The 22,577-nt window shown below is 37.6% G+C and overlaps 1 protein-coding gene across 3 annotated transcripts in view; it reads right to left on the reverse strand.

Moving 5' to 3' along the window:
- Nucleotides 1–782: 782 nt before the first annotated feature.
- Nucleotides 783–22,577, reverse strand: part of ccser2b (coiled-coil serine-rich protein 2b) — a 102,055-nt gene continuing 80,260 nt past the window's right edge. Inside the window, exons 8-12 of one of the 3 annotated variants that reach the window (XM_056247259.1) lie at nt 22,086–22,172; nt 19,526–19,636; nt 15,608–15,695; nt 14,188–14,227; nt 1,704–1,956 (exon numbers count right to left, since the gene is read on the reverse strand). In XM_056247259.1, the coding sequence (XP_056103234.1) occupies nt 1,830–1,956; nt 14,188–14,227; nt 15,608–15,695; nt 19,526–19,636; nt 22,086–22,172 (453 nt within the window). In that variant the 3' untranslated portion in view covers nt 1,704–1,829. Of the gene's footprint in view, nt 1,957–14,187; nt 14,228–15,607; nt 15,696–19,525; nt 19,637–22,085; nt 22,173–22,577 lie in introns of all 3 variants that reach the window. The other 2 variants (XM_056247260.1, XM_056247258.1) reach the window with 2 other exon arrangements.

The raw sequence follows: 22,577 nt of genomic DNA on the forward strand, positions 1-22,577 counted from the left end.
GGTCGAGGACCAACAAGATTGCTAATAATTTTCAAACATATCGTACTTGGTGAAATAACTGTAATTTTAAAGTAACCATGTCAACCACTTCTAACTCCCTCACTGTATAGGCCAATGTTTCTCACAGCCAGATTTGTATTTTATTTTTTGCATTTCACATTATGTTCAAGGACTTACAACACATTCTGTTGTTAAGATCCAGAACTTGCACTCATTAGGTATGGTGGTGGGAGGCCAATTCCTGCAGGACACAATCTTCACGCTAGCAGAAAAGAACAAAAGAGAGAGATGGGTAGAGAAGCAATTTGAGGAGACGACTCCTCTGAAAATCTCAATGGGCACCCTGCATCATGGCCCACGCGGCACACATACCACATTTGGTGGTAGTTAAGACAGGAAAATGCAAGTCTCTCTCAACAGAATCAATAAGAGCAATACAAAAAAAAAAAAAAAAAAACGATGCGGGAGCAATAACGATCCTCTGCTTGGTTTCGGTCGTCATCATGGCGCCTTACTAATCTATCAGAGGAGCAATATCTTATGCAAGGTGCATAGGTACAAGGTAGACAATAGTGTCTCTTACAACTTAGTGCATTATTCAGAAAAAAATAGTGGTTATCTGTTTCAAGTTTTGTACATAGTAAGAATAACTGGTAAGATCAGCACAAAGGAAGCAAATCTGTATTGGTAGGCTTGCATATTTGTACTGCAGGGATGTAAAAAGTACAAGACTGTAAGACTTTTTATAGCTTTCTTTTACTTTTTTCTAGTACTAGCAAGCCCAGAAAAAAACTGAATTGATTATTGTGGGTAAAAAGCAGGTAGAAATGATCAGGTCTCTTGCTAAATTACCTCCTATGTTCAAGATATATTACACTTATACACAGAGATCATTTTAATACAAACCATTTGTGGTGTTTACCATGGAGCTACAGTGGAGAATCACTTTTTTTCATGGAATTCCTAATTTACAGGGTAACACAGAGGGCGTTATTTGTTTTTGAGCCCCGCAGATCAAGCAAAGCAGCATGGCTTTGTCTTAAAGAATACCTTGATATCAGTCAACATACTTGACTGGTTCCTTACAAGCAGGGCATTACGAAGCAGCTTTTGTACACTCTGGTGAGATGCCCCAAGCTTTGCTTGGCTAATCTAGAATTGTGGTAGCATATGAGAAGGCAGAGCGGGGGAGGTTATTGTTTGACCTTGCTGAGGGTTTGGGAGAGAAGAAAGCGCCTTTGGCTTAGGAAGGCGGGAATGTTTGGGCTGAAGGGGAGCACGAGCTCTGGGCAAACTGCTCTCTGTCTTTCTGATAAATAGAGACTGTCTGCACCCTTGATTTTTTTTGTTATATATTGGTGATACAGTGGTTGTGTCCATGGTAGTCTGTCGGGCTGGGTTAATGCAGGGTAGTCCAGAAGCTGGTAAAAGTTGATGTCTTGTTCTGGATAGACCTGTGGCTCCTACCCTACCTAGGGCCCTGTTGAGCACACTGACCTGCTGTACTTCCTGGGGCTTGATGAGAGTTGAAGCTTTCTTAGTATAGGTGGGTGGCTGTAGGGTTGAAAAACTGCTTCTTCTTAAAGGAAGTTTTTGTATACCTTTCTCTAGCTCACAGCAAAAGCTAGCAGAAGCTGGTGGGCTTGCTGGCTCATTGATTTTAAGCCGGCTGCTCGCGAGGCCGAGCTCAGCAGGATCAGAGCTCTGAAAAGTTCTGGAAGAGGAGGCAGCAGTGCTATCAGCAGATATAGTTACCGTTTGTAAAGTACAATTTGGGGTAGTCTCAACAGCGATGGGACTTTGTAGGTCTGGAGAGCAGGACGTGGGCGTCAGTGGGTGGTGACTAAGCTCGGCATCCAAACTGTCACAAGGGGCCTCTGTAGAGGTTGGACTTGACAGTCCTTCATGGTTGTGGAGCTTGTTGGGTAATAATCTGGGAGTCTGTAGTATCTGAAGCTATTAAAGAGAGAGAGAAAAATAAGCAATTATTGAACATTTGTTTGCTCTAATTCCATAATTATCATATTTGAAAGTATATTGTTAAGAGGAAAACCCCTTGAGATGTGACATCTCGTTTTCGAGGGGACCTCAAGAAAAACATACTTTACATACATACATACTAACAGAACAAAGACAAAAGCTCTCCATCACACCAAAACCACCCATATCTTCCCCAATCCAACCATTGTATATTAGGCAATAAACAGTTAAGGTCATTCATACAGACAATTGAAAAAAAATATATATATATATATACACATGCACACATATATATACACATATACATACACGCAGGGGTTAAAGTGGGCCGGAATGGTCCGGAATTGCGTTCCGGCACCTCAGATAAATTAATAAATAAATAGATTCATTAATCTCAACGAATCTCGCTGGTCCCGATATGGGCCGACCGACCAACCAACCTCCCTTCCTCCCCGCTGAACGCGAGCGATTACAAATGCGTGAAATGCACTCACGGTGGTTGAGCGTACAGAGCGTAAAGTTAGTTTTAGGTTCGATATATTTCGCCCGACATTTGTTTTCCCTAGCCACTGTCCTATAGGGTCTTACAAAGAGATCAATAGCAGGATTAGTTTTAACATTATGTAACCATTGTATATCGACATTAAATATTCGTTCAAAATCACCTACGTGCATTAATGCTGAATATTTATACCTGAGAATGCTTTGACGCGTTTGCACAGCGCATGGTGAGGGAACATCTGCCAATTCCACCAACTGTGTTAAACGTAGCCTCTAATTTGTATTGTTTAAAAAAAACTTTTCAAATTCCAAAGCTTGTAGAAGGTGGCAATATTGACCTGGTAAGTCAAAAAATGCAAAGCTGGTGTGCACATCCCAAACACCCAAATTGGGCTCAGGTGCAGGACAACTAAGTGAAATAAACAAAATAAAGTAGTGTGAAGTCCGCACACTGAAAAGTACTGCTCAAAAGAATTTATTAAAAGCAACGTTTCGACCATCAGGTACTTTTCAGTGTGCGGACTTCACACTACTTTATTTTGTTTATTTCACTTAGTTGTCCTGCACCTGAGCCTGCATAATCGACTGCTTTTGAGCAGTACTTTTAATATTGACGTGTTAGCCTTGAGTAAATTAACTTGATTAAGAAAATAATTCATAAAACATAAATATCAGTTAAGCCTATGTTTACTTTCTTCACTGACACAGATGAAAATGAAAAGACTATCAATCAAAGTTCAACTTTAGGAGGGGGAAGAAATAGGGCAGGATTAGGAGACAGAGAAAAAGAAAGATGTAGATGAGGAGAGAGCAGGTATTGACAAAATAATCTAATGCCCACTCAATGACATGGTTTTAAAGCTATTTTTATCCTTTTTTTTTTTGGCCATCAAAAGTCTTAAATTGCACATTTGTAGGTCATAGAAATCAAAATTTTCTCGGGGGAGCATGTCCCCGCACCCCCCTAAATACCTCTCATTTTAATGCACATGTCTGTGGGTGGGGCTGGGGATGATAATGTGGGCTGCATGGCGTGGCTACAGTGCCAGGGCAAAATTTTCGTCCCAGTGTTAAGCAATTTGAACTTAGTATCGTCATCATATCAGTGTAGATGGGCCAAAATTAAACCATTAAAATATAAAGTAAATAAGTGATACTTGGTGCCACAGCGATACTCTTGACCCAAAAAGTATTGCTATACCACGATACTCAATATGTTGTCCCACGGTGAGTCATTTTTCCCTGTTGCACCTACACAAAATTTGAGGGTTCCCCCACCTGCCAAATCCCACTTTAACCACTGCATACACGCATATACACATACATATACTATCATAGTAGGCTGATTCTTCGATTACAGGACTTGTTCTGTCCCTTAGGATGAGTTTTAAAAAGTAAAAATAAATAAATAAATAAATAAATAAATAGACTACAGAATATATAACATGAGCATCTGGGTACACGAGAAACTAGGTAGGCCTATTTTGCCTGATAAAATCAGAAAATCTGCCCGAATAATGATTAATCTGCTGGAAGCTTTCCAGTTAATGAAAAATAGTGTTGAACTTCATTAGAAAATAAAAAGTAATGTCTCTAAAGCTATGTTTCATCACTGCTGACACACTTTTTTATTTTCACATAAAATATATACAGGAAAGGGAGAGAGGGGAAACAAAGTAATTTTCAAATGGCCTTGCTACCACAAAATGTAAGCTTTTGGTTCCTTTCCACAGTCACCTCTGGCTTGGGGGCTTTAAGCATTATGAAGTAGCAGATCCTTAATATAAACTACTTAGACGTGGGCATTATGACCAAAATCATAACCCAAATTTGAGGAATTTCCAACCCCAGTAAGGATAGACATGACAATATAGTTGTTCTGACTGAAATTAGTCATGCCTTTATAAATGAGACGTCACTAATTCAAAATGAAAGCCAATTCCTAGATTGTTCAACACCATTGCTTAAATGATGGCCAATTAAATGTATAAAAATGTTAAACTCACATCAAACTGTTCGACAACCTTTTTGTAACATTTCATCAGACTTTTTGTTATATTCACTCAGGACAACTGACAGTATTTTCGTTAATACTTTTTGAGAACTACTTACTCTTACTTAGAACAAAACAGATTCATATTTAAACCTCAAAACTACATTATATGCTCAGATGTGTACCTGAGACACTGCGACACACTCCTACACAAAATAATAAATACAATATACACTCACCGGCCACTTTATTAGGTACACCTGTCCAACTGCTCGTTAACACTTAATTTCTAAGCAGCCAATCACATGGCGGCAACTCAGTGCATTTAGGCATGTAGACATGGTCAAGACAATCTCCTGCAGTTCAAACCGAGCATCAGTATGGGGAAGAAAGGTGATTTGAGTGACTTTGAACGTGGCATGATTGTTGGTGCCAGAAGGGCTGGTCTGAGTATTTCAGAAACTGCTAATCTACTGGGATTTTCACGCACAACCATCTCTAGGGTTTACAGAGAATGGTCCGAAAAAGAAAAAACATCCAGTGAGCGGCAGTTCTGTGGGCGGAAATGCCTTGTTGATGCCAGAGGTCAGAGGAGAATGGCCAGACTGGTTCGAGCTGATAGAAGGGCAACAGTGACTCAAATAACCACCCGTTACAACCAAGGTGGGCAGAAGAGCATCTCTGAACGCACAGTACGTCGAACTTTGAGGCAGATGGGCTACAACAGCAGAAGACCCCACCGGGTACCACTCATCTCCACTACAAATAGGAAAAAGAGGCTACAATTTGCAAGAGCTCACCAAAATTGGACAGTTGAAGACTGGAAAAATGTTGCCTGGTCTGATGAGTCTCGATTTCTGTTGAGACATTCAGATGGTAGAGTCAGAATTTGGCGTAAACAGAATGAGAACATGGATCCATCATGCCTTGTTACCACTGAGCAGGCTGGTGGTGGTGGTGTAATGGTGTGGGGGATGTTTTCTTCGCACACTTTAGGCCCCTTAGTGCCAATTGGGCATCGTTTAAATGCCACGGCCTACCTGAGCATTGTTTCTGACCATGTCCATCCCTTTATGGCCACCATGTACCCATCCTCTGATGGCTACTTCCACCATGTCACAAAGCTCTAATCATTTCAAATTGGTTTTCTTGAACATGACAATGAGTTCACTGTACTAAAATGGCCTCCACAGTCACCAGATCTCAATCCAATAGAGCATCTTTGGGATGTGGTGGAACGGGAGATTCGCATCATGGATGTGCAGCCGACAAATCTGCGGCAACTGTGTGATGCCATCATGTCAATATGGACCAAACTCCCTGAGGAATGCTTCCAGCACCTTGTTGAATCTATGCCACGAAGAATAGAGGCAGTTCTGAAGGCAAAAGGGGGTCCAACCCGTTACTAGCATGGGGTACCTAATAAAGTGGCCGGTGAGTGTAGATCTAACTATAAATAAAAGAAAATAATTTGAGAATTTTTTTTTTTTTCTCCATGCAATGGAAGTCAATGGCAACAAAAACTGTTGTTATGATGTAACAATATATTTTCCCCACAGAAAAAAAAGTCATACAGGTTTGGAATGACATGAGGGTGAGTAAATGATGACATAATATTATACTAATAATAATACTAATAATGCTATCCCTTTCATTCTTATTGTTCCATGACTGTATGTAAGGATAATGCTTACTGTATAAACACCTTGGCTTTTCTCTCTTAATGTCTCTTCAATTAAAAAAATAAAAACTATCAGTGTTGATATTTCCAGATAACCAATAGTACCAAAAAGCAACTCTCAGTGTTGTTTAATGTTTAAAACTTTTATATCGTTCATGCTTTATGAGACACTATCCTCAGCTGCAGCCACACAGTTTTGGACGAACCTGCTCTGGGTGTTAACTCAGACTTGAGTGAGACAGATTGAAGCATCCACACAACAAGCTGTCGGAGAGGGCTTTGATCCTTACAGTTCTTGGCGAAGTGGAAATCAGCCTCTCCACACTTATTAGTAATGATGTAGACTTACACGTGAGGTGGTGAGGTCGCTGTCAAAGCAGTACAAGCACTCGAGCCCATCTCTCAGACTGACAAACAAGAATGCAATTCAAGTAAACAACTTACGACTCACACCCAAAAGCGTCTAGATTAGAGAAGCTAGCATTGTCACAAAGCAAAACATCCAAACTAGGGCAGTTTTTCTGAGGAAGGTACATAGAAAGATTTCTGCCTCCTATTTAATATTTCAAATTCAGGATCACAAGAAATATACACATAATATTGATGGGAAAGCCAACTTCCATGTGAATTATTCCATGTGATGCAAGGCTTCTGTGCTAGGACATTGAGGTGCTGGAGTACAGTGCTATTGTTAGCTCAGTCTTTGATGTCTTCTGTGCTGGTTGATTGGCACTGGTGAATTATTTTCCATGGCTGGCGTTTATTCAATGCAAACGGAGCATAATAGAACCGTAATGTTATCCATGCAAAAGTTACCACGATTACATACTTTACAAGATTGAAGTCATGGGGTGAGTTAAAAAAATGTATTACACGACTCTGTGGAGTACTTGATTCTAATTGGTCAATAGCGCCATCCAGCGGTAAGTTATTCCCAGATAACAACCACTCAAAGCAGATAACGCAGGCTCATCCGGGTCACTGAAGTCAGCAGTGCTATACGCCTGCTAGGAACGGTTTTTCTTCGTGGAAGTTTTGCGTTTGGTGAGCTAATACAATATTAAAACTCAGTCGAATCAATATTTTGTGTAGTTATTTAATTGCCATCCAGTATCGTGGACTCACTCTCTCTTGTTTTATACAAACCCAGCTGCTGCCATTTTGTGACTATTGGATTATGAAATACAAACAGGTACGATTTTAAAACAGTTTAATCTGAAATCAATATATCTTATCCCCATAATTATTTATGTGGAGAAATGCTGTGTAATATAAGTGATATGAATGATCTCTTAATGATCTCTTAAATGTCCATTTAGTTTGAACTTGCCGCGCTGAAACTGCTCTCTCCACGGAAGCTTTGCGCTTAAAGACCTAATAAAATATTTCAACACAGATCAATATTTCGTGTCTAATTATTTACTCATATGGCAAGTAGGCGTGTAATAAGCGGAATAATGTAAATCCAGCCGGTGGTTCTCTCAAAATAACCCCCAACAGGATGATGAGGACCCCGACGCGAAGCAGACGTATATTCTTTTATTCACACAAGGTCAGATCAAACTAGTTTGAAGTTAGCACATGTAATGGCTAAGAGTTAAGGTTATGCTTTTTGAACTGTGTAAGTTCAATAATTTTTAAATGTTTATTTGTTGATTCTGGTGGTCTATGATTACTCCGATTTTTACTTTGTGAGTTTATAGAGTGCTGCAGTATTTTTGTAGGCCAACCCTGAATTTAGCGTCACACTGGTTCCCTCAACAAAAACCCAAGGATTTTTCTATTGGCTTTTGGATTATTGCAGAAAATAAGCTCTGTGACTAACAAAAGTTACACATTCTGTTCATCACGATACTCTTCACAAATGAACACAACTTTTATGAATTTTGAAGCCTAAATACATTCGGCAAAGGTAAAAAGGGTATAAACGAACTACACCACAGTCACATGACTTCAATGTCATCACCATTAAGATTCTGACTCTTTCAGTCTTTATTTAAAAAAAACATTTCCCCTGAAAGTTTGAGAGCAAGAGAGTGATTATAGACAAAAACTAGGCTGTGAAAGCGAACTAGTGAGTTGATGAGTTTTCCTGTTTGATGTGATGAAGTTTAATATTCCAGACAACCTCTGTAGTCCCATTTAATCAGTTGTTAGAAACCGCCTTTTTCAAGACATGTAAGGGTACAAGAGGGTATATTACTGATGTATTTTATGTCGTAGAATAAAAAAAAACTTGAACTTGTGTTAACTACAAGGTCTGTACTACAAAATACAGACCTTATTTTAGACATTCAACATTCAAAAAAACTATTAAGGACAATGGAACCAGAAGTGGTAAAATGCTAACAAAAAAAAAAAACTCCCCCCTGCAGGACTCTATTACTGTTTCTGTTAAGATTTACATTTCCTGCTAGAGAGGATTCATTTGTTTACAGTTTATTTGTATTTTCAAAAAAAAAATTATGCCATTTATTTGCAATTAGAATAATAGCTGTCAGCAAGAAGGTATTTATATTGCGCTTAAAGAGTTAATTCACCCAAAAATGAAAATTCTGTCATTACTTTCTCACCCTGATTGTCGTTCAAACCCCGTAAGACATTTGTTCTTCTTTGGAACACAAATGAAGATCTTTTTAATGAAATCTAAGAGCTTTCTGACTCTCCATTGACAGTCTATGCAACTACCACTTTCAAGCCGCAGAAAGTTAGTAAAGACATCATTAAAGTAATCCATGTGACTCCAGTGGTTTAACCTCAATTTTACGAAGTAATGTGAGTGCTTTGTTTCTGCAAAAAAAACCATAATTTCCCACTTTATTTGCAAGATATTAATCTCCAACACGCATATAGAGAGCACCAAGACGCATACCTGTTGTGTTGACATGAGAGTGAATGTGCGCTCATTTTTGGGTGAACTAACCCTTTAAGTGGCAAACTGTCCCCACATAGTTTCGATTTGAGCCATTTACGCGCTATTAAGTTGCTATTACACGTGCTTTTAACTCATCCACTGAAAAGATCTGACTCAAAAGAATGATTCATTCACACAAAGCTATTGTATACGAACAACATGAGTGCGAGTAAATGACAAAATGTTCATTATTGGTCCACAGCAAATCTCCATTATCTCCAAGTTCACAAACATGTGTATGCCACATGCAACCCCAATAGTGTTTCCTCGGATCCTCAGGAGGTATTTCCTGGTCCACAGCACCCTCTAATGGACACCATCTTCCATACAATGACGTTTAGTGTGCTTGTTTTATTGACTGAGCCCATCTCCCTGTTTTGAGCCAATTCCTGGAAGACCTAGAGGTCTTCACAAAAATATAATCCTTTGAAGTTTTTTTTTCCCACAGTATGTGGTTCAGAATGGACGAGACAGCAGTGAGAAGTTTGTCTAGAGAGGTGAAGTCTCAATCGGGCTAACCCGAGAGCACCTGCAGCCCTGTCAAAACCTCAGAGAAAGTCTTAACGGAGCTGTGTGAGGGCTCTCAGTTGTTTCATACATAATTTATGAGAGCTCACCAAGAATTAAAACAAGACATCTGAGAAAAGGTGACAGAGCTCTGGAGCAGAAAGAATCTATGGAGGGAGGGAGGGAAAAGTAGACAGACAGGTGGAGAAAAAAAGTAAAGAGGGGAAAATGTAAACAAGGTGAACACACTAAAGTGTAAACAAATTGTGAATGAAATGAAGAGAACTGCCAAAAGATTCCCCAAATATAAAAAAAGCCATCAGTTATCTGCAAATGACTTCCTCATAGTTTCTCAAATACATTTTTTTCTAATACATCATTATAAAATATGGATGATGCCAGAGGTGCTGCGGTTTTGTTTAATTGTCATGTACTCACACCTAAATCGATGATAACCTACCACCTCTAGCTACACCAGTGCGAAGCATTCCAGAAAATTAGAATATACAGACATTAATGTCACAGGAATACCAAGGGAATCTTCAGTTTTGTTTAAAAGAGGTGTGTGATGAACGAACTGCAGAATATAAGTAAGGGATAATCCACGGCTAGCCATGCATTAAAGGATTTTAATGCACGACGTAGAGGCGAAGAACCACCCGACGCGAAGCGGAAGCCGTGGATTATCCCGCTTATACCTCGGTTATTTGCCAAGTTAATAAGAAGTTAAAGCTGTAACTGATGTTTACAATGTAATTTTTTAACAGACGTGTAAAAATGACGGTTATTTTCTTAAGTTACGGCTCGTTAGTTCTAGCACTCCGTCCGCTTTAAATAAAGTAGAGTCATCGGATTGCTTTTATTTGAATGAATTATCACATTTATTTAAATTCATTATTAAGAGAGAGACAGAGAACTGAAAGAGAAGAAAGAGAGAGAGAGAGAGAGATGCGTGCGCGAGTTACCTAGAGCGTCTCTTCTTTAAAGTCTACAGTCCCCTCGTTGCTTAAGCATAGGCCTATAACTTAATGATTCATGGATTTATTAAAATTATTTATGAATGATAGGCAACACTGACAGTGACAAGGCAAGCTTTATTTGAACTAATCATGTAATTTATTTAAATAAATTAGCTGTATGTCAAACCAAACTTTTCTTACGCGGATGATGAACGCTGGTGTCTTTTCCATTTTTCCTGTAGCGCTTTAAAACTGATTTAAAGACGGCATTGCTTGACTTGAAGTCTTTATCCCTTATGATGTTGTATTTTGTAATGTGACAGTTTATACCTGCTCTGAGACGCATCAAACTTGCAACACTGTATTCGCGTCCAGCGGTAGACTGAACAGAGGCATAAAACTCCCGAAATGTCTCATTTAAAAGAGAAGCAGAGTAGCCTAACGTTAGGTCTCGAAATCACAATTGTTCTGTCTTTGGCGCAACAAGTCACTGAGAGTGTTAACTGCCCATTTAGTTGTCTTTTTCGTATTGACCTCATCTTTGTCGTCTTCGATCTTATCTAGCTCTGTCTTTTCCCTCAAAAAAAAAAAAAAAGCCTAAAACGTATCCAAGTAATATACAGTAGTAGGCTATTTCGTTGTCACCCTGCCTCTCCAAATGCATAACTAATGCAATAATGCAGTAACAGCTGAAAAAGTACTTGGGTGTGTGTTTTATTTTATATTTACCGGTCAATAATGCAATCGCTGCTGTCTGTCCCATAGAAGAACATGACAGCCCGCGTATGTTTTGGAACTATTGGGGCTTACATGAACCACGTGACAGCCATCGCGAGCGATCAAAGAGCGTCGCAACTCTTTCTCTCTGGCTCTGAGCCTACCTAACGTTTTCATATGTGTCTCTCTCTCTCACTCTTTTGCAAGTGTAACTCTGTTACTATGGTTACCAATGTTTATAGTAGTGGATTAATTTCTAACTGTAATCAAACTGACTGGAACTACCTGTGCATTAAACGGTTTTACTGCACACCTTCCAGCCAATCAGAATCGAGTATTTAAACAGCCCGTGGTATAACAGCACATAATTACTTCTCACGGCCCATGTGCTCCACGTTCCCTACTTATACAAAAAATAAAAGATGAGAAATGAAAAGGAAGATGTTGAATAATCAAATATATTATTATAATAACCATAATATCACCACTGCCAGAAAAAAAGAAGAACAAAGAAAGAAATACATGAAGACAGAATGGCTTTGATATGAGAAATTAAGTTTTCATTAGACAAAAAGTGTGCCCATTAAAAGCGGGATTTTCTCTAATCACTTCAGCAAATGGTGACGTGAAAATAAAATATGAAATTTCATATTAATGAAGACTTTTTTTCATTCAAGAATTTTTGGTAAAGCCAGTCTTTCATTCTTGCAGTTGCTTTTATTACACATAGGGTTGCTCTGATTTAAAAAAAAAAATGCTTACAATACCAAGCTTTGCTACCTCAGAACTAAATCGATATTATAGTAGGCAACAAATTAACCACACTGGATGACTGATGAGCTGAAAACCAGTGAATCATGCAGTTACAAAGTCTGTTGCATGTTTTTAAGCATTTCAGCATAATTAAAACCTCAACTTCAAGTCCAAACACAATATTTAGTTTGATTGGTGTACCAATGGCATCATTCAGGACATATCAGCACTCAAATGTCAAGTGGAGAAGTAGTGAATCAAAATGCTGCAATAAAATATAACTTTCAACAATATTTTGAATCTTAACATGCACACTTGTCTATGACTTTATATAATTTGGTTTGCATGGTTTGATGTATTCCCTCCTGAAGCGGCATTTCTTGTGGTATTGTTTGCAGACTGACAGATCTGCAGGTTAGCATTTTGCTTTTTCTGAATGTCAAATAATTCCATATTAGGCTTTTACAGCACTGCTTTTCAGTGAGCTGAGGGCAAAGATATCAAAATCAACATCTTTGTTTTATCAGCCCTTTCTACCACTCAGCTGCCATGTTGCGTGTCTCATTGACTGATTCAAATTTTCGACATGGTATTTTTTACATTTGAAATTAAAACATTTTTAGTACCAGTATACCTTGCAATTTGCAAAATGTCAAACAAAAAGGCACTAATTGTGTAGAAACCAAAGTTGCAGTCTTGGTCTTGAGACATATCAGAACAACATAAATACAGCCTTGGACTGGGTCTTTCTCTAATTACTTGTTGTCTTGGTCTGAGCTTACAGTCAGAGGTACAACGTCTGCAATTAATGATGGAATACATTTTTGGGCCATTTTCCCCATTTAAAATGGACATTGTGGATCTTAGACATACAGGTTTTGGTCGGGATCTTGGCTTCAAGGCGTCTAAGTTCATTGGCCACTACAGTGTGCATAATGTCATTTTCATCATCTGCACAGTCCATTAGGTGACAGCACTCAAAGTTAGGCCATTGCTTTTAAAACTATACTCAAATAAGAAGATCTTCTATAGGTTTGGGTCTTTAGGGATCTGTTATTGGTTTGGTCCTCAATCTAAGGCCCTGTTTACACCTGGGGCCAGTTGCATAAATCAGTGTTCGTAAGTGTTCATACCTTCTTTTTTTTCTCAAGTCAGTGCATGTTAGAAATCAGGAATGGTGAGAGAACATTTTTTAGAACGTTTTTTTCATCTTCAAACTAAACTTGGGTCCCCAGCCAACAAACAGTAACACTAACAGTTTTACGTTAGTGATATCAAACACTCATTGGCTCTTGCCTGCATTGTCACAAAGGGGATCGAGATAACATTTCCAGCTATTAACAACTTCAATTCTGCTCTTTACCTCACATAAAACTATTGTTACCTTCTGAGAGGACTGTAAATGTAACAAATCGTAATTTTTTTGACATTTTAGCAATAAATTATGGTGATTACACTTATCTGTGTTATGTTTATCTTTTTACTATATAGAATAAATGGTAAGGGTTAGTTTAAGATGTACAGTATGTGTGGGATTAGCGGCTCAAAAATCTATTTAATGGTATACTGAAATTAAACCTGATATTGTCCGTTACATTTTATATACTCTTTTTATACTCTGAAGTGGTTATGTTTAGGTTTGGGAATAGGTCTTAATAAACTTAAAATATATCTATAACATTTGTACAATTTATCTATACAAATATATTTTACGATATATTTGTAAATATTTTATAGTTTTTTAACTGTAAATATGTAGTAATATTTAGTTTTTAGATGCTGTCAATTCACTATATTGTACGTTTTAGTATCTATTAAAACATACAAAAAAGCGTTTTTGTATCGTAAACGTTACACAATACCTATGTATAAACAATGAGACAAGGCTAAGGAGTCTGGTACTGGTCATGTCTCCAACTCTGGAAGTAACAATGTAAACTTTTGTATAATTTCACAAAATTAAATGGGTTGGTCAAACAGATAAGAGAGAATGAAAGACACAGTGGGCTTGACAGAAGGGAATGAAAGACAAAAAGAGGTTTGAAGAAAGTCGGCTTCATGAAAACCGAATGAACAATTATAATGCAGATGGGCTCTCCTCACAGTACAGAATAAGAGACCATGCTAACAGAGAGGAAGGGGTTGAGAGGATGTTTTAGAGAAAAGACAGGCAGTACTATACCACGCAGTGTCTCTGAAGTAATGAACTAGATGCTCCACTCCTTTTGCCCGAATTTTGGAGAGGCAGAGGGAGAGAAACAATAAGGAAAAATCAGTCAATGAAAGATATACACACAGATGACAGGGGTAGAACAGGAAGCATCATCAGCACACAACACACACACAACATGAAGGCAAACTTTTTTTACTAGCAAATGGCAAAAAATTAACAGCCAATTCAGCCATGACAGTAATCTAGATTTTGAGCTTTACGTGACAAATGAAAGCAAAAAGAAAAAAGGGCAAGTGCATTCAGTTCCATGCTCATTAGCGCATCTGAAAATGGGCAGAATTAAAGTTCTGTCTGGACTGCTCGAAGAGTCAAAGAGAAAGAGAGAGAGATTATGTGTCTAAGAGTCAGGTTGTCGTCTTCTCTAAGGGATAATGACTCCCTTTCTCAATACCTGTCTCCCACAGCTACCATCTGACAAATTAGTACTCATCACGGCTTAACCACAGCTCGCAAGCTCTTTCACCAACAAGCATTGTGGGGAAGGATCTTTCTGTCAAATGAAATCTTGTTTATCAGACGTGATGGCAGCTACTGTATGGTGATTTACTATACAGCTGATCCTTTACTAAAAAAATAAAGGGTTCCAAACCAAGCTGCTTATTTCTATACAATGAATGAAATTAAATGGGTACTAGGGCTGTCAAGCCTCAAAAAAGACTAAAAGGCATCCTAAAAGTATCCTAAAAGTAATCTATGTCTCTGAAGCTAAGCAATAGGTTTTGAGAAACAGAAATTGAAGGGTTATTTACTTCTGCTGTAGCTCTCAAATCACAGTTCAAACTTGACGTGTCAAGATGAGTTGCCATCAAGTTACATCATTGGGTTTCATGTCTCATGGTCAAACACCTTGTGTCTCATGAATGTTAGCTTGAATAAGATTCGAAAGCTGCAGTAGAGGTATGTTCCTCAAAAAAGCTATCATATGCCTGGAAAAAAAAAAAAAAAGTTTGGAATGACATAAGGGTGAGTAAAGGATGACGGTTTTCATTTTGTAAACTAATTGATCCCTTACAGTAAGGATCTCAGTCACGACTGTATATTTTTAGGCAATGAAATGACAAAACCTGATATCTCATCAGCATAGATAAAAGTACAGACGGAAGTCATTCAGTGCGAGTATGACTGTCTGGCTTTGAAAACTAAGCAGAACAACTAAATGGGTCTGGAGATTCTAAACCAAGCAGAAAGGGAGGAGAGGGTATAAGGTAAATGAAACTAAAAGGAGTGGAAATGATGGACTGATTCCGCACTGGAATTTGATAAGACGGTGGATTTGGGGGCACAAGGGGGAGGCAGGCGGACATGCAGCAAGCACTGCTGGGGCTAGTGCACAGACTGGTTCAGTTGGTCGGATGGTTAAGAGACTCACTCTGTCTGTGGTGACGTGGCGCACATGGCCGCACACTCCCCCGCTGTGAGTGTTGCCAAGAAGAGAGGATAGGGGCAAGCAACATGCCCTGTACAGAGGAACAGAGAGAGAAAGGCTGATCCCTGCACCATACACACATACACATACTGTATATCGATACAAACACTTAGTTCAACAGAAAAAGAGCAAACCACATATAGGGTGAATTCAGGTTGATTGTGAAACTTTTTCCTAGTCATCTCAATGGCAGAAAGTGTCCCATTCAACCTGTATTCGCCCCTACTTGTACTTGTAAATGTGGTAAAATGCCACTTTCATGTGCTCTGTCAAATTAATACTAGTCTAGGCTCAGAGTAGCATTTTGTAATTTTTGTATAATATGCATCACATTGTCCATTTGGGCCTTTCTGGGGCTTGGCATAAGGGAAACACTGCTACAGTAGGTTCAATATTTCAAACCTTGGTTACTTGTAAAGGTAACCAAAGGCAAATGTCCTTTCTCAATGTCTGAAATCAACCAATAAAACACCCTGACTACATCTGACGTCCCATGCAGAGAAACATCTAAAGGGGTGTTCACATTGACAGTGATTTGCAGTGACGAAGTGACAGAATTACATACATTTTAAATGAGAATTACCAGGGGGGGAAAAAACATACTAGTAACTATAGATGCAAGAACAAAATATAAAAACGATGTAAATAAGACATTCGTTCACAGGAGTTTCAGCAAGAATGCAGAACTTCTGAACAGAAGTGACTGACAGCTTCAATGATTATAAAGTGACCACTCTTTCATTGCTTTCTGTATACAATACAACTCATTCACAATTTGAATACAAGTTATTTGTTCATCTGCTAGTTGCGCACAGCAAAGTTTCGTGACTGACAACCGTATTTAAATGTTGGATTTGAATTTGAAATTGCAATGACTCACATAGTCATAGTAATGATTACTTATAATTTTTATTAAGATTAACAATTAAAGAGGTGGAATAATGCCCTTTTCACAAGATGTAAAATAAGTCTTTGATGTCCCCAGTGTGTTTGTGAAGGTTTAGCTCAAAATACCCCACAGATATTTTTATATAGCATGTTAAAATTGTCACTTTTTGAGGGTGAGCAAAAACACAGTTTTTGTGTGTCCCTTTAAATGCCAATGAGCTGCTGCTCCCAGCACAGGGGGCGGAGCTACAACAGTTTGTGTCCTTTTACCTCACACAGACATGCACAGAAAATTTCAATGTTTATGTTCAAACCGGAGTCAGACAATAATGGAGAGACTCAAGAAGAAGTGACAACATGTAGAATGCAACAGGACATTTCTGAATGGTTAGTTGATGAATTTAGGTAGCTTATGTGTAGTTATCTTCTAGTCATTGATTAGCATATTCAGTCATGATAATCTATAAATCACGTTCCCGAGGGCGGGGTTTATGTAAATTTTAGGGTTGGTGATGTCACTAACCCGGGAGGAATGTTGTGTAGTCCCTACCAGCCGTTTGTTGTAGTCCTTAAAAAACAATTTCTTTAAAAGCAAATATCTTTCTTTGCTTTGAACTTTGAGCTTCGTAACTTTGCGGATGTTGTTTATGCTCAAAAACAGCAACATTACACACTAACTAAAGTTAAAAAAGTGAATAATCAACCATAATCAACCACCCCTTTATCATTTGATTTGATTTTAATATTTTTTTCATCTTCATAAAGTCAAATAGTGAAATTCTTTTTGCTATGCATACAGAGAACCGGGAAATTTGACTGGTATTGGTACCGACTACTGAAATCCTGGTATTGTGACAACACTGTTCTCAATAGGCATTGTCCACACTCAACAGCACAACATAGACTTTTTCATTAGACCTTATTCCAAAAACAAATACATTCCAATTAAAATTGATTTATTTTGTCCATTTAACTTTGACGTCTATATAATATTTATTGTTAGAAAATAACAAAAAATCTACTAATTGAAAAGGATACCTAAGGTTAAGAACCTTTACTAACTATTGAGGAAAAAAACGTTTTAGGCCCTATTCTGTACGCCATTCATGAAAAGTGCCGAATAAACACAGGCAAATTCAATTAGGATCACACAGTCATCACTGCCCCACTTTGGGCTGTTTAGTTCTGCCGGCCGTCAACATTTTCCTCTGTTTGATCTCACCCCTCGAGGGGTCTTTTCTAAACATTAACTGCATTGTTTTTCCCTGTTGTCCATTACCCTTTGAGCCCAAAACCATCGACTGAGATCCACTGAACTAGAATGATTTCTTCCAGAGCCTGCAAGAAATGTCACATCATTCACACAATTCTGTTACCAGGACTACAGACAAAGTTTCTTAAGAACTGTCAAGACAATAAGGACTTTTACATCATCCAGTGGCAGCATTTATTTGGGTTCAGTGCAATTACAAACTGTTCCATGCATGGATTTCTCAGCATGGTCAACTAACTATACTGAGAATAGGAGAACAGTGCTGGTGAACACGCTAACTCATGATTGGTCACTTGGTCAGTAGCTAATGTAAATTTTAAAAAATCAGTCCTAAAAACTTAAATATAAAATCATCAGCAGTGTGCGAAAAACAAGCATTCATTTAGCAGATTGTTGCCATTATTGAAGTAGAAATCACGCAGCCTTTTTTCACCCCAAAATTAAAGCTGTCATCATTCATGATTACAGACATGTTGAGTGCATGAACTATGATCTCGTCTTTGCAATTCGATTCCTGCACACTAATGAATAACTAACAGTGAAAACACAATGTAAATAAGAGATTCGTTGATTATAATCAGACTATTGATAAAAGGGAGTTTTGGCGAGAGTCCAGAACTCAGTCACTGATAAACTCGCACTGTTTGATTGACAGCTCCAGTGATTGTAAAAAAGGAGCGTTCTTTGATAGCTTTCTATATATAATTTAATCACAGTTTAAATAACAGATTATTTTCATCCTACCAAGAGAAACAATGTGAAGTTAACCGTTTAGTCACTGGTTTGATTTACTGACATAGACAAAGAATATATGACTGTACATAAATCATTACATATCAGAAATCACTGGTCACAGATCAGGCATTAGAATGAACACAGTTACTTACATGTTGTGGTATTACTGTAGAGTCCATATCATAAAAGTCTGTTTGCAAAGCATGCGCCGAAATTGCGACTGATTTACCAAATCATCCACTGAGAAATGTACCGAATCCAAATAAATAATGCTCAACTGAGACATTCACATTGTTGAAAATAAATAACCACATTCCTAGCATTAGGATCCTTTGTCCTATTATAGGCACATTCCACAACGAGTCGTTCGCTGGGCTTGGTTACAATGTAAGCTGTTTTTGGAATAAAAAGGAAGCTTTCAGTTCTGAAACTTACAGGATTATAGTATGATGACCTTTTATATGTCAAAAGAAGATTTCTCAGTTCATGACCCCTTTAAAAATAATGTACCACCGATACTAAACCCTACCCTAAACTGCAGTCAATAAAAGCAAATGAGAGATAAAGACGCAAAAGCGTGTCGAGCGTAATAAAATTTGTTGGTGTTTTACTGCCACTAGTGTTAGTTTCAAATGGAAACTGCAGTGAATTGTATGTATAGGTACGTTTTTGGAGTTTTTGGAGCAAAAATGTAGGTAGAGGCAAGTTTTTCCAATGAGCCTATGTTGGAAGATTCAAAAACACGCATGGCGATTACACCGACCAGTCAAAACCCCAGCCCCTAACTTCTCTCCTCTCAGATACATGAGCATCCTTATTTCCACAGAGGTGATTGAAATCATTTGGCCTATGCCTCTGTCAGTCAGTACTATTCCTAATCATGTACATAATATAACCAACAATGCAATGATAAAGCTGACCTGACCTGACCTGACCTTGTTTTCTATCTCTGCATATATACTCACATTATGTGGCCTCCACAGGGTTTGAGTATCCTTGTCCTGGTGCTCCGCTGACTCCTTGTAAGCCTCTGACCCCTGCAGGCAGTGGCACTGCATATCCTCTACTGGAGAAGACTATGAAAAATAAAAATAAAATGCTGATGTATTGCTGTGTAAAACAAAGTATAAGTAATAAACAAATTAATTAGCAAACAAATGTCACACTGGTCTCTCATCACATCTGTTGTGATTTCCAGGAACATTCACAATAGAATACAACACACATTTCAATATTACAGGTCCTTTATGTCTTTACATCATGAACATTCATAAATACAAAATAAGTGTGGATTTTATAAAGATTTTCAAAAACATGTATTTCATTCCAAAATCAAAAGAAAGATTTATCCTATTTAGGACCACTGAGCCTGAGGTATTTTTTTTGCATTTTGAAATGACAGTTCATGACAATTAAGCAATGCACATAAATTATATATTATTTAAATATGTATGTGAAGTATACAACATGTAGTAAATCTAATGAGAATCGTTATTGAGAATAATGGGAATTACAAATATTACAATAATTTTAAAATGCAACAACAACAAGAAATATTTGCCTAAAAAAGCTTAATTTTCTTTATGCAAAATATCATTTCTTATTTTCATATTTCGATTTTTGGTGGATTATGACGTTTTCGTGAAATTCACCCTCACACTGAAAGCAGAAACGAGAGAAATAATAAATTATGAGCGAAATAAAAATGATGAGAATAGATCTGAGTTTTGAGTTCATGTACAAAATCGAATTTAGCAACAATATTTCAATACGTCTGAAAATATTATTTCCTCTAACAATATATCTACTCATGTTGCTTTAATAAGAAACTAAATAAATAAAAGCAGTCTCTGCATGCAACAGTTTGAGTTTGGATGTTGCATAGACCCGGCTGGGTCTATGCAACATCGGGTCCTTAATGAGCGAATAATTGAAAGTATGGGATATCCAGAATAATCAAAGTTCTAAATCAGGGGTGGCGAACGTCAGTCCTGTGGAGCCACAGTCCTGCAGAGTTATGCTCCAACCCTGATAAAAACTCACCTGCCTCTAGCTTTCTAATAACCCTTAAGACCTTGATTAGCTTGTTCGATTAGCTTGATTGGTGTGTTTGATTAGGGTTGGAGCAAAACTCTGCAGGATCGTGGCTCTTCAGGACCGACGTTCTCCACCCTGATCTAAATTAAGATCATAGTACCTAATTAGAATGGTGGTCCTTACAACAGGCTCATAATTAATGTGAATAATGCATAATTATAATGTGAAGATATGGTTTCATTTTCCACTGTTGGGCTGATAACGGAGCTCTTTGGAATGTAATACAAATGCATCAGTCGTTGCCTTAGTAATGCAAGAGTTTACAGATCATATTATTAGATATTTCTTCTAATTTTATTATTAATTTGTGTTTATGTCCCTCAAATAGCGTACTTAGCCAGCTACAGAGAAACTGGTAGCTAGGCAACAGACAAGTGACCAATCCGGAGTTGCGATGTCACTGTACAAATTCTAACAGCACGGTTCGACAACTGTGCAGAGATTTCCGGGCCAAGAAGGGTTTGTAATCGGGCCGTGCCGTAACGGGCTCAAGTGGAAATACAACTGGAACCGTTCCTTACCGTTCTTAGAACCGTTCGGCTCGGGAGTGGAAAAAGTGGCATTGGTAACCAGACAGTTGCCGGTAGCCTACAATGGAAGTCAATGGCTACCGTCCATTGTTTGATTACCAACATTCTTTAAAATAACTTCTGTGTTCAACAGAAGAAAGAAACTCATACAGGTTTGGAACAACTTGAGGGTGAGTAAGTGATGACAAAAAATACATTATTAAAATCAAAAGTTGTATTTGTTAACATTAGTTAATGCACTGTGAAGTAACATGAACAAACAATGAACAGATGTATTTTTATTAACTAACATTAGCAAAGTTAAATAAATAATTAATAAATACAGTAACAAATGAATTGCTCAAGGTTAGTTCATGTTAGTTAATACATTAACTGTTAACGGTAACACTTTACAATAAGGTCCATTAGTTAACATCAGTTAATGTATTAACTAACATGAACTAACCATGAGCAATACATTTGTTACTGTATTTGTTAATCTTCGTTGATGTTAGTTAATAAAAATAAAGCTAGTTAGTTCACAGCGCATTAACTAATGTTAACAAGATTTGAATAAAGTATTAGTAAATATTGAAATTAACATTTACAAAGATTAATAAATGCTGTATAAGTGCTGTTCATAATTAGTTCATGCTAACTAATCTAGTTAACTAATGTTAACTAATGAACCTTATTGTAAAGTGTTACCCTGTTAACAAATGAAACCTTGTAAAGCGTAACCAAATAAATTAATAAACAAAAAGGTCAGGTTGTGTTAAACCATTCAAATCTTATTGATTCTTTACTTACCATAGCACATGCCAATGATTTAGTATAAATAACACGCTAAAATAATATACCACTTTTTTTTCAATGTTTAAAGTCAGTTACTCTCAAATATTTAGACTATAATACGCACCAGCTGCTGGGAAAGTTCAGCAATCATCCTGTCTTTGCTTCTGAGCTCATTTCTCAGTTCTTGAACCTCTTTCAGAAGCAGTGCCACCTAGAAAATAACAGTAGACAAGGTGAACCTTTTTTTTATTTTTATTTTTTGCCAAATCAGAACAGGGGTTGATTTTGATCAGAGGTTAGATGGGAATATGTAAATGTTATAAGTTATAAGCATGACATGCTTATTTATTAATAGCAAAAATATTATACAATACACACACTTGTTTTTGTTTTGTGGTGAGTTGACTCTACTGCTTTTCAGAGTTGGGGTGCAATGGACTGTGCACAATGCTTAGGAGTTGTTGGCTCACTTGGAATTATGTCAATCAGGGTCATGCCCCAATCCTCATAAAGACTTTACGACTTTAGCATGTTTGATATCAATATGCAGTGGTCAGAGGAGATGCAAACAACGCGGTCACCGACCAAAAAATAATAAGTGTGAATCAAAAATTAA

The sequence above is a fragment of the Rhinichthys klamathensis genome, unplaced genomic scaffold, assembly GCF_029890125.1.
Source record: "Rhinichthys klamathensis goyatoka isolate OS25496 unplaced genomic scaffold, OSU_Roscu_1.1 h1tg000045l_1, whole genome shotgun sequence".
Taxonomy (NCBI): Eukaryota; Metazoa; Chordata; class Actinopteri; order Cypriniformes; family Leuciscidae; genus Rhinichthys; species Rhinichthys klamathensis.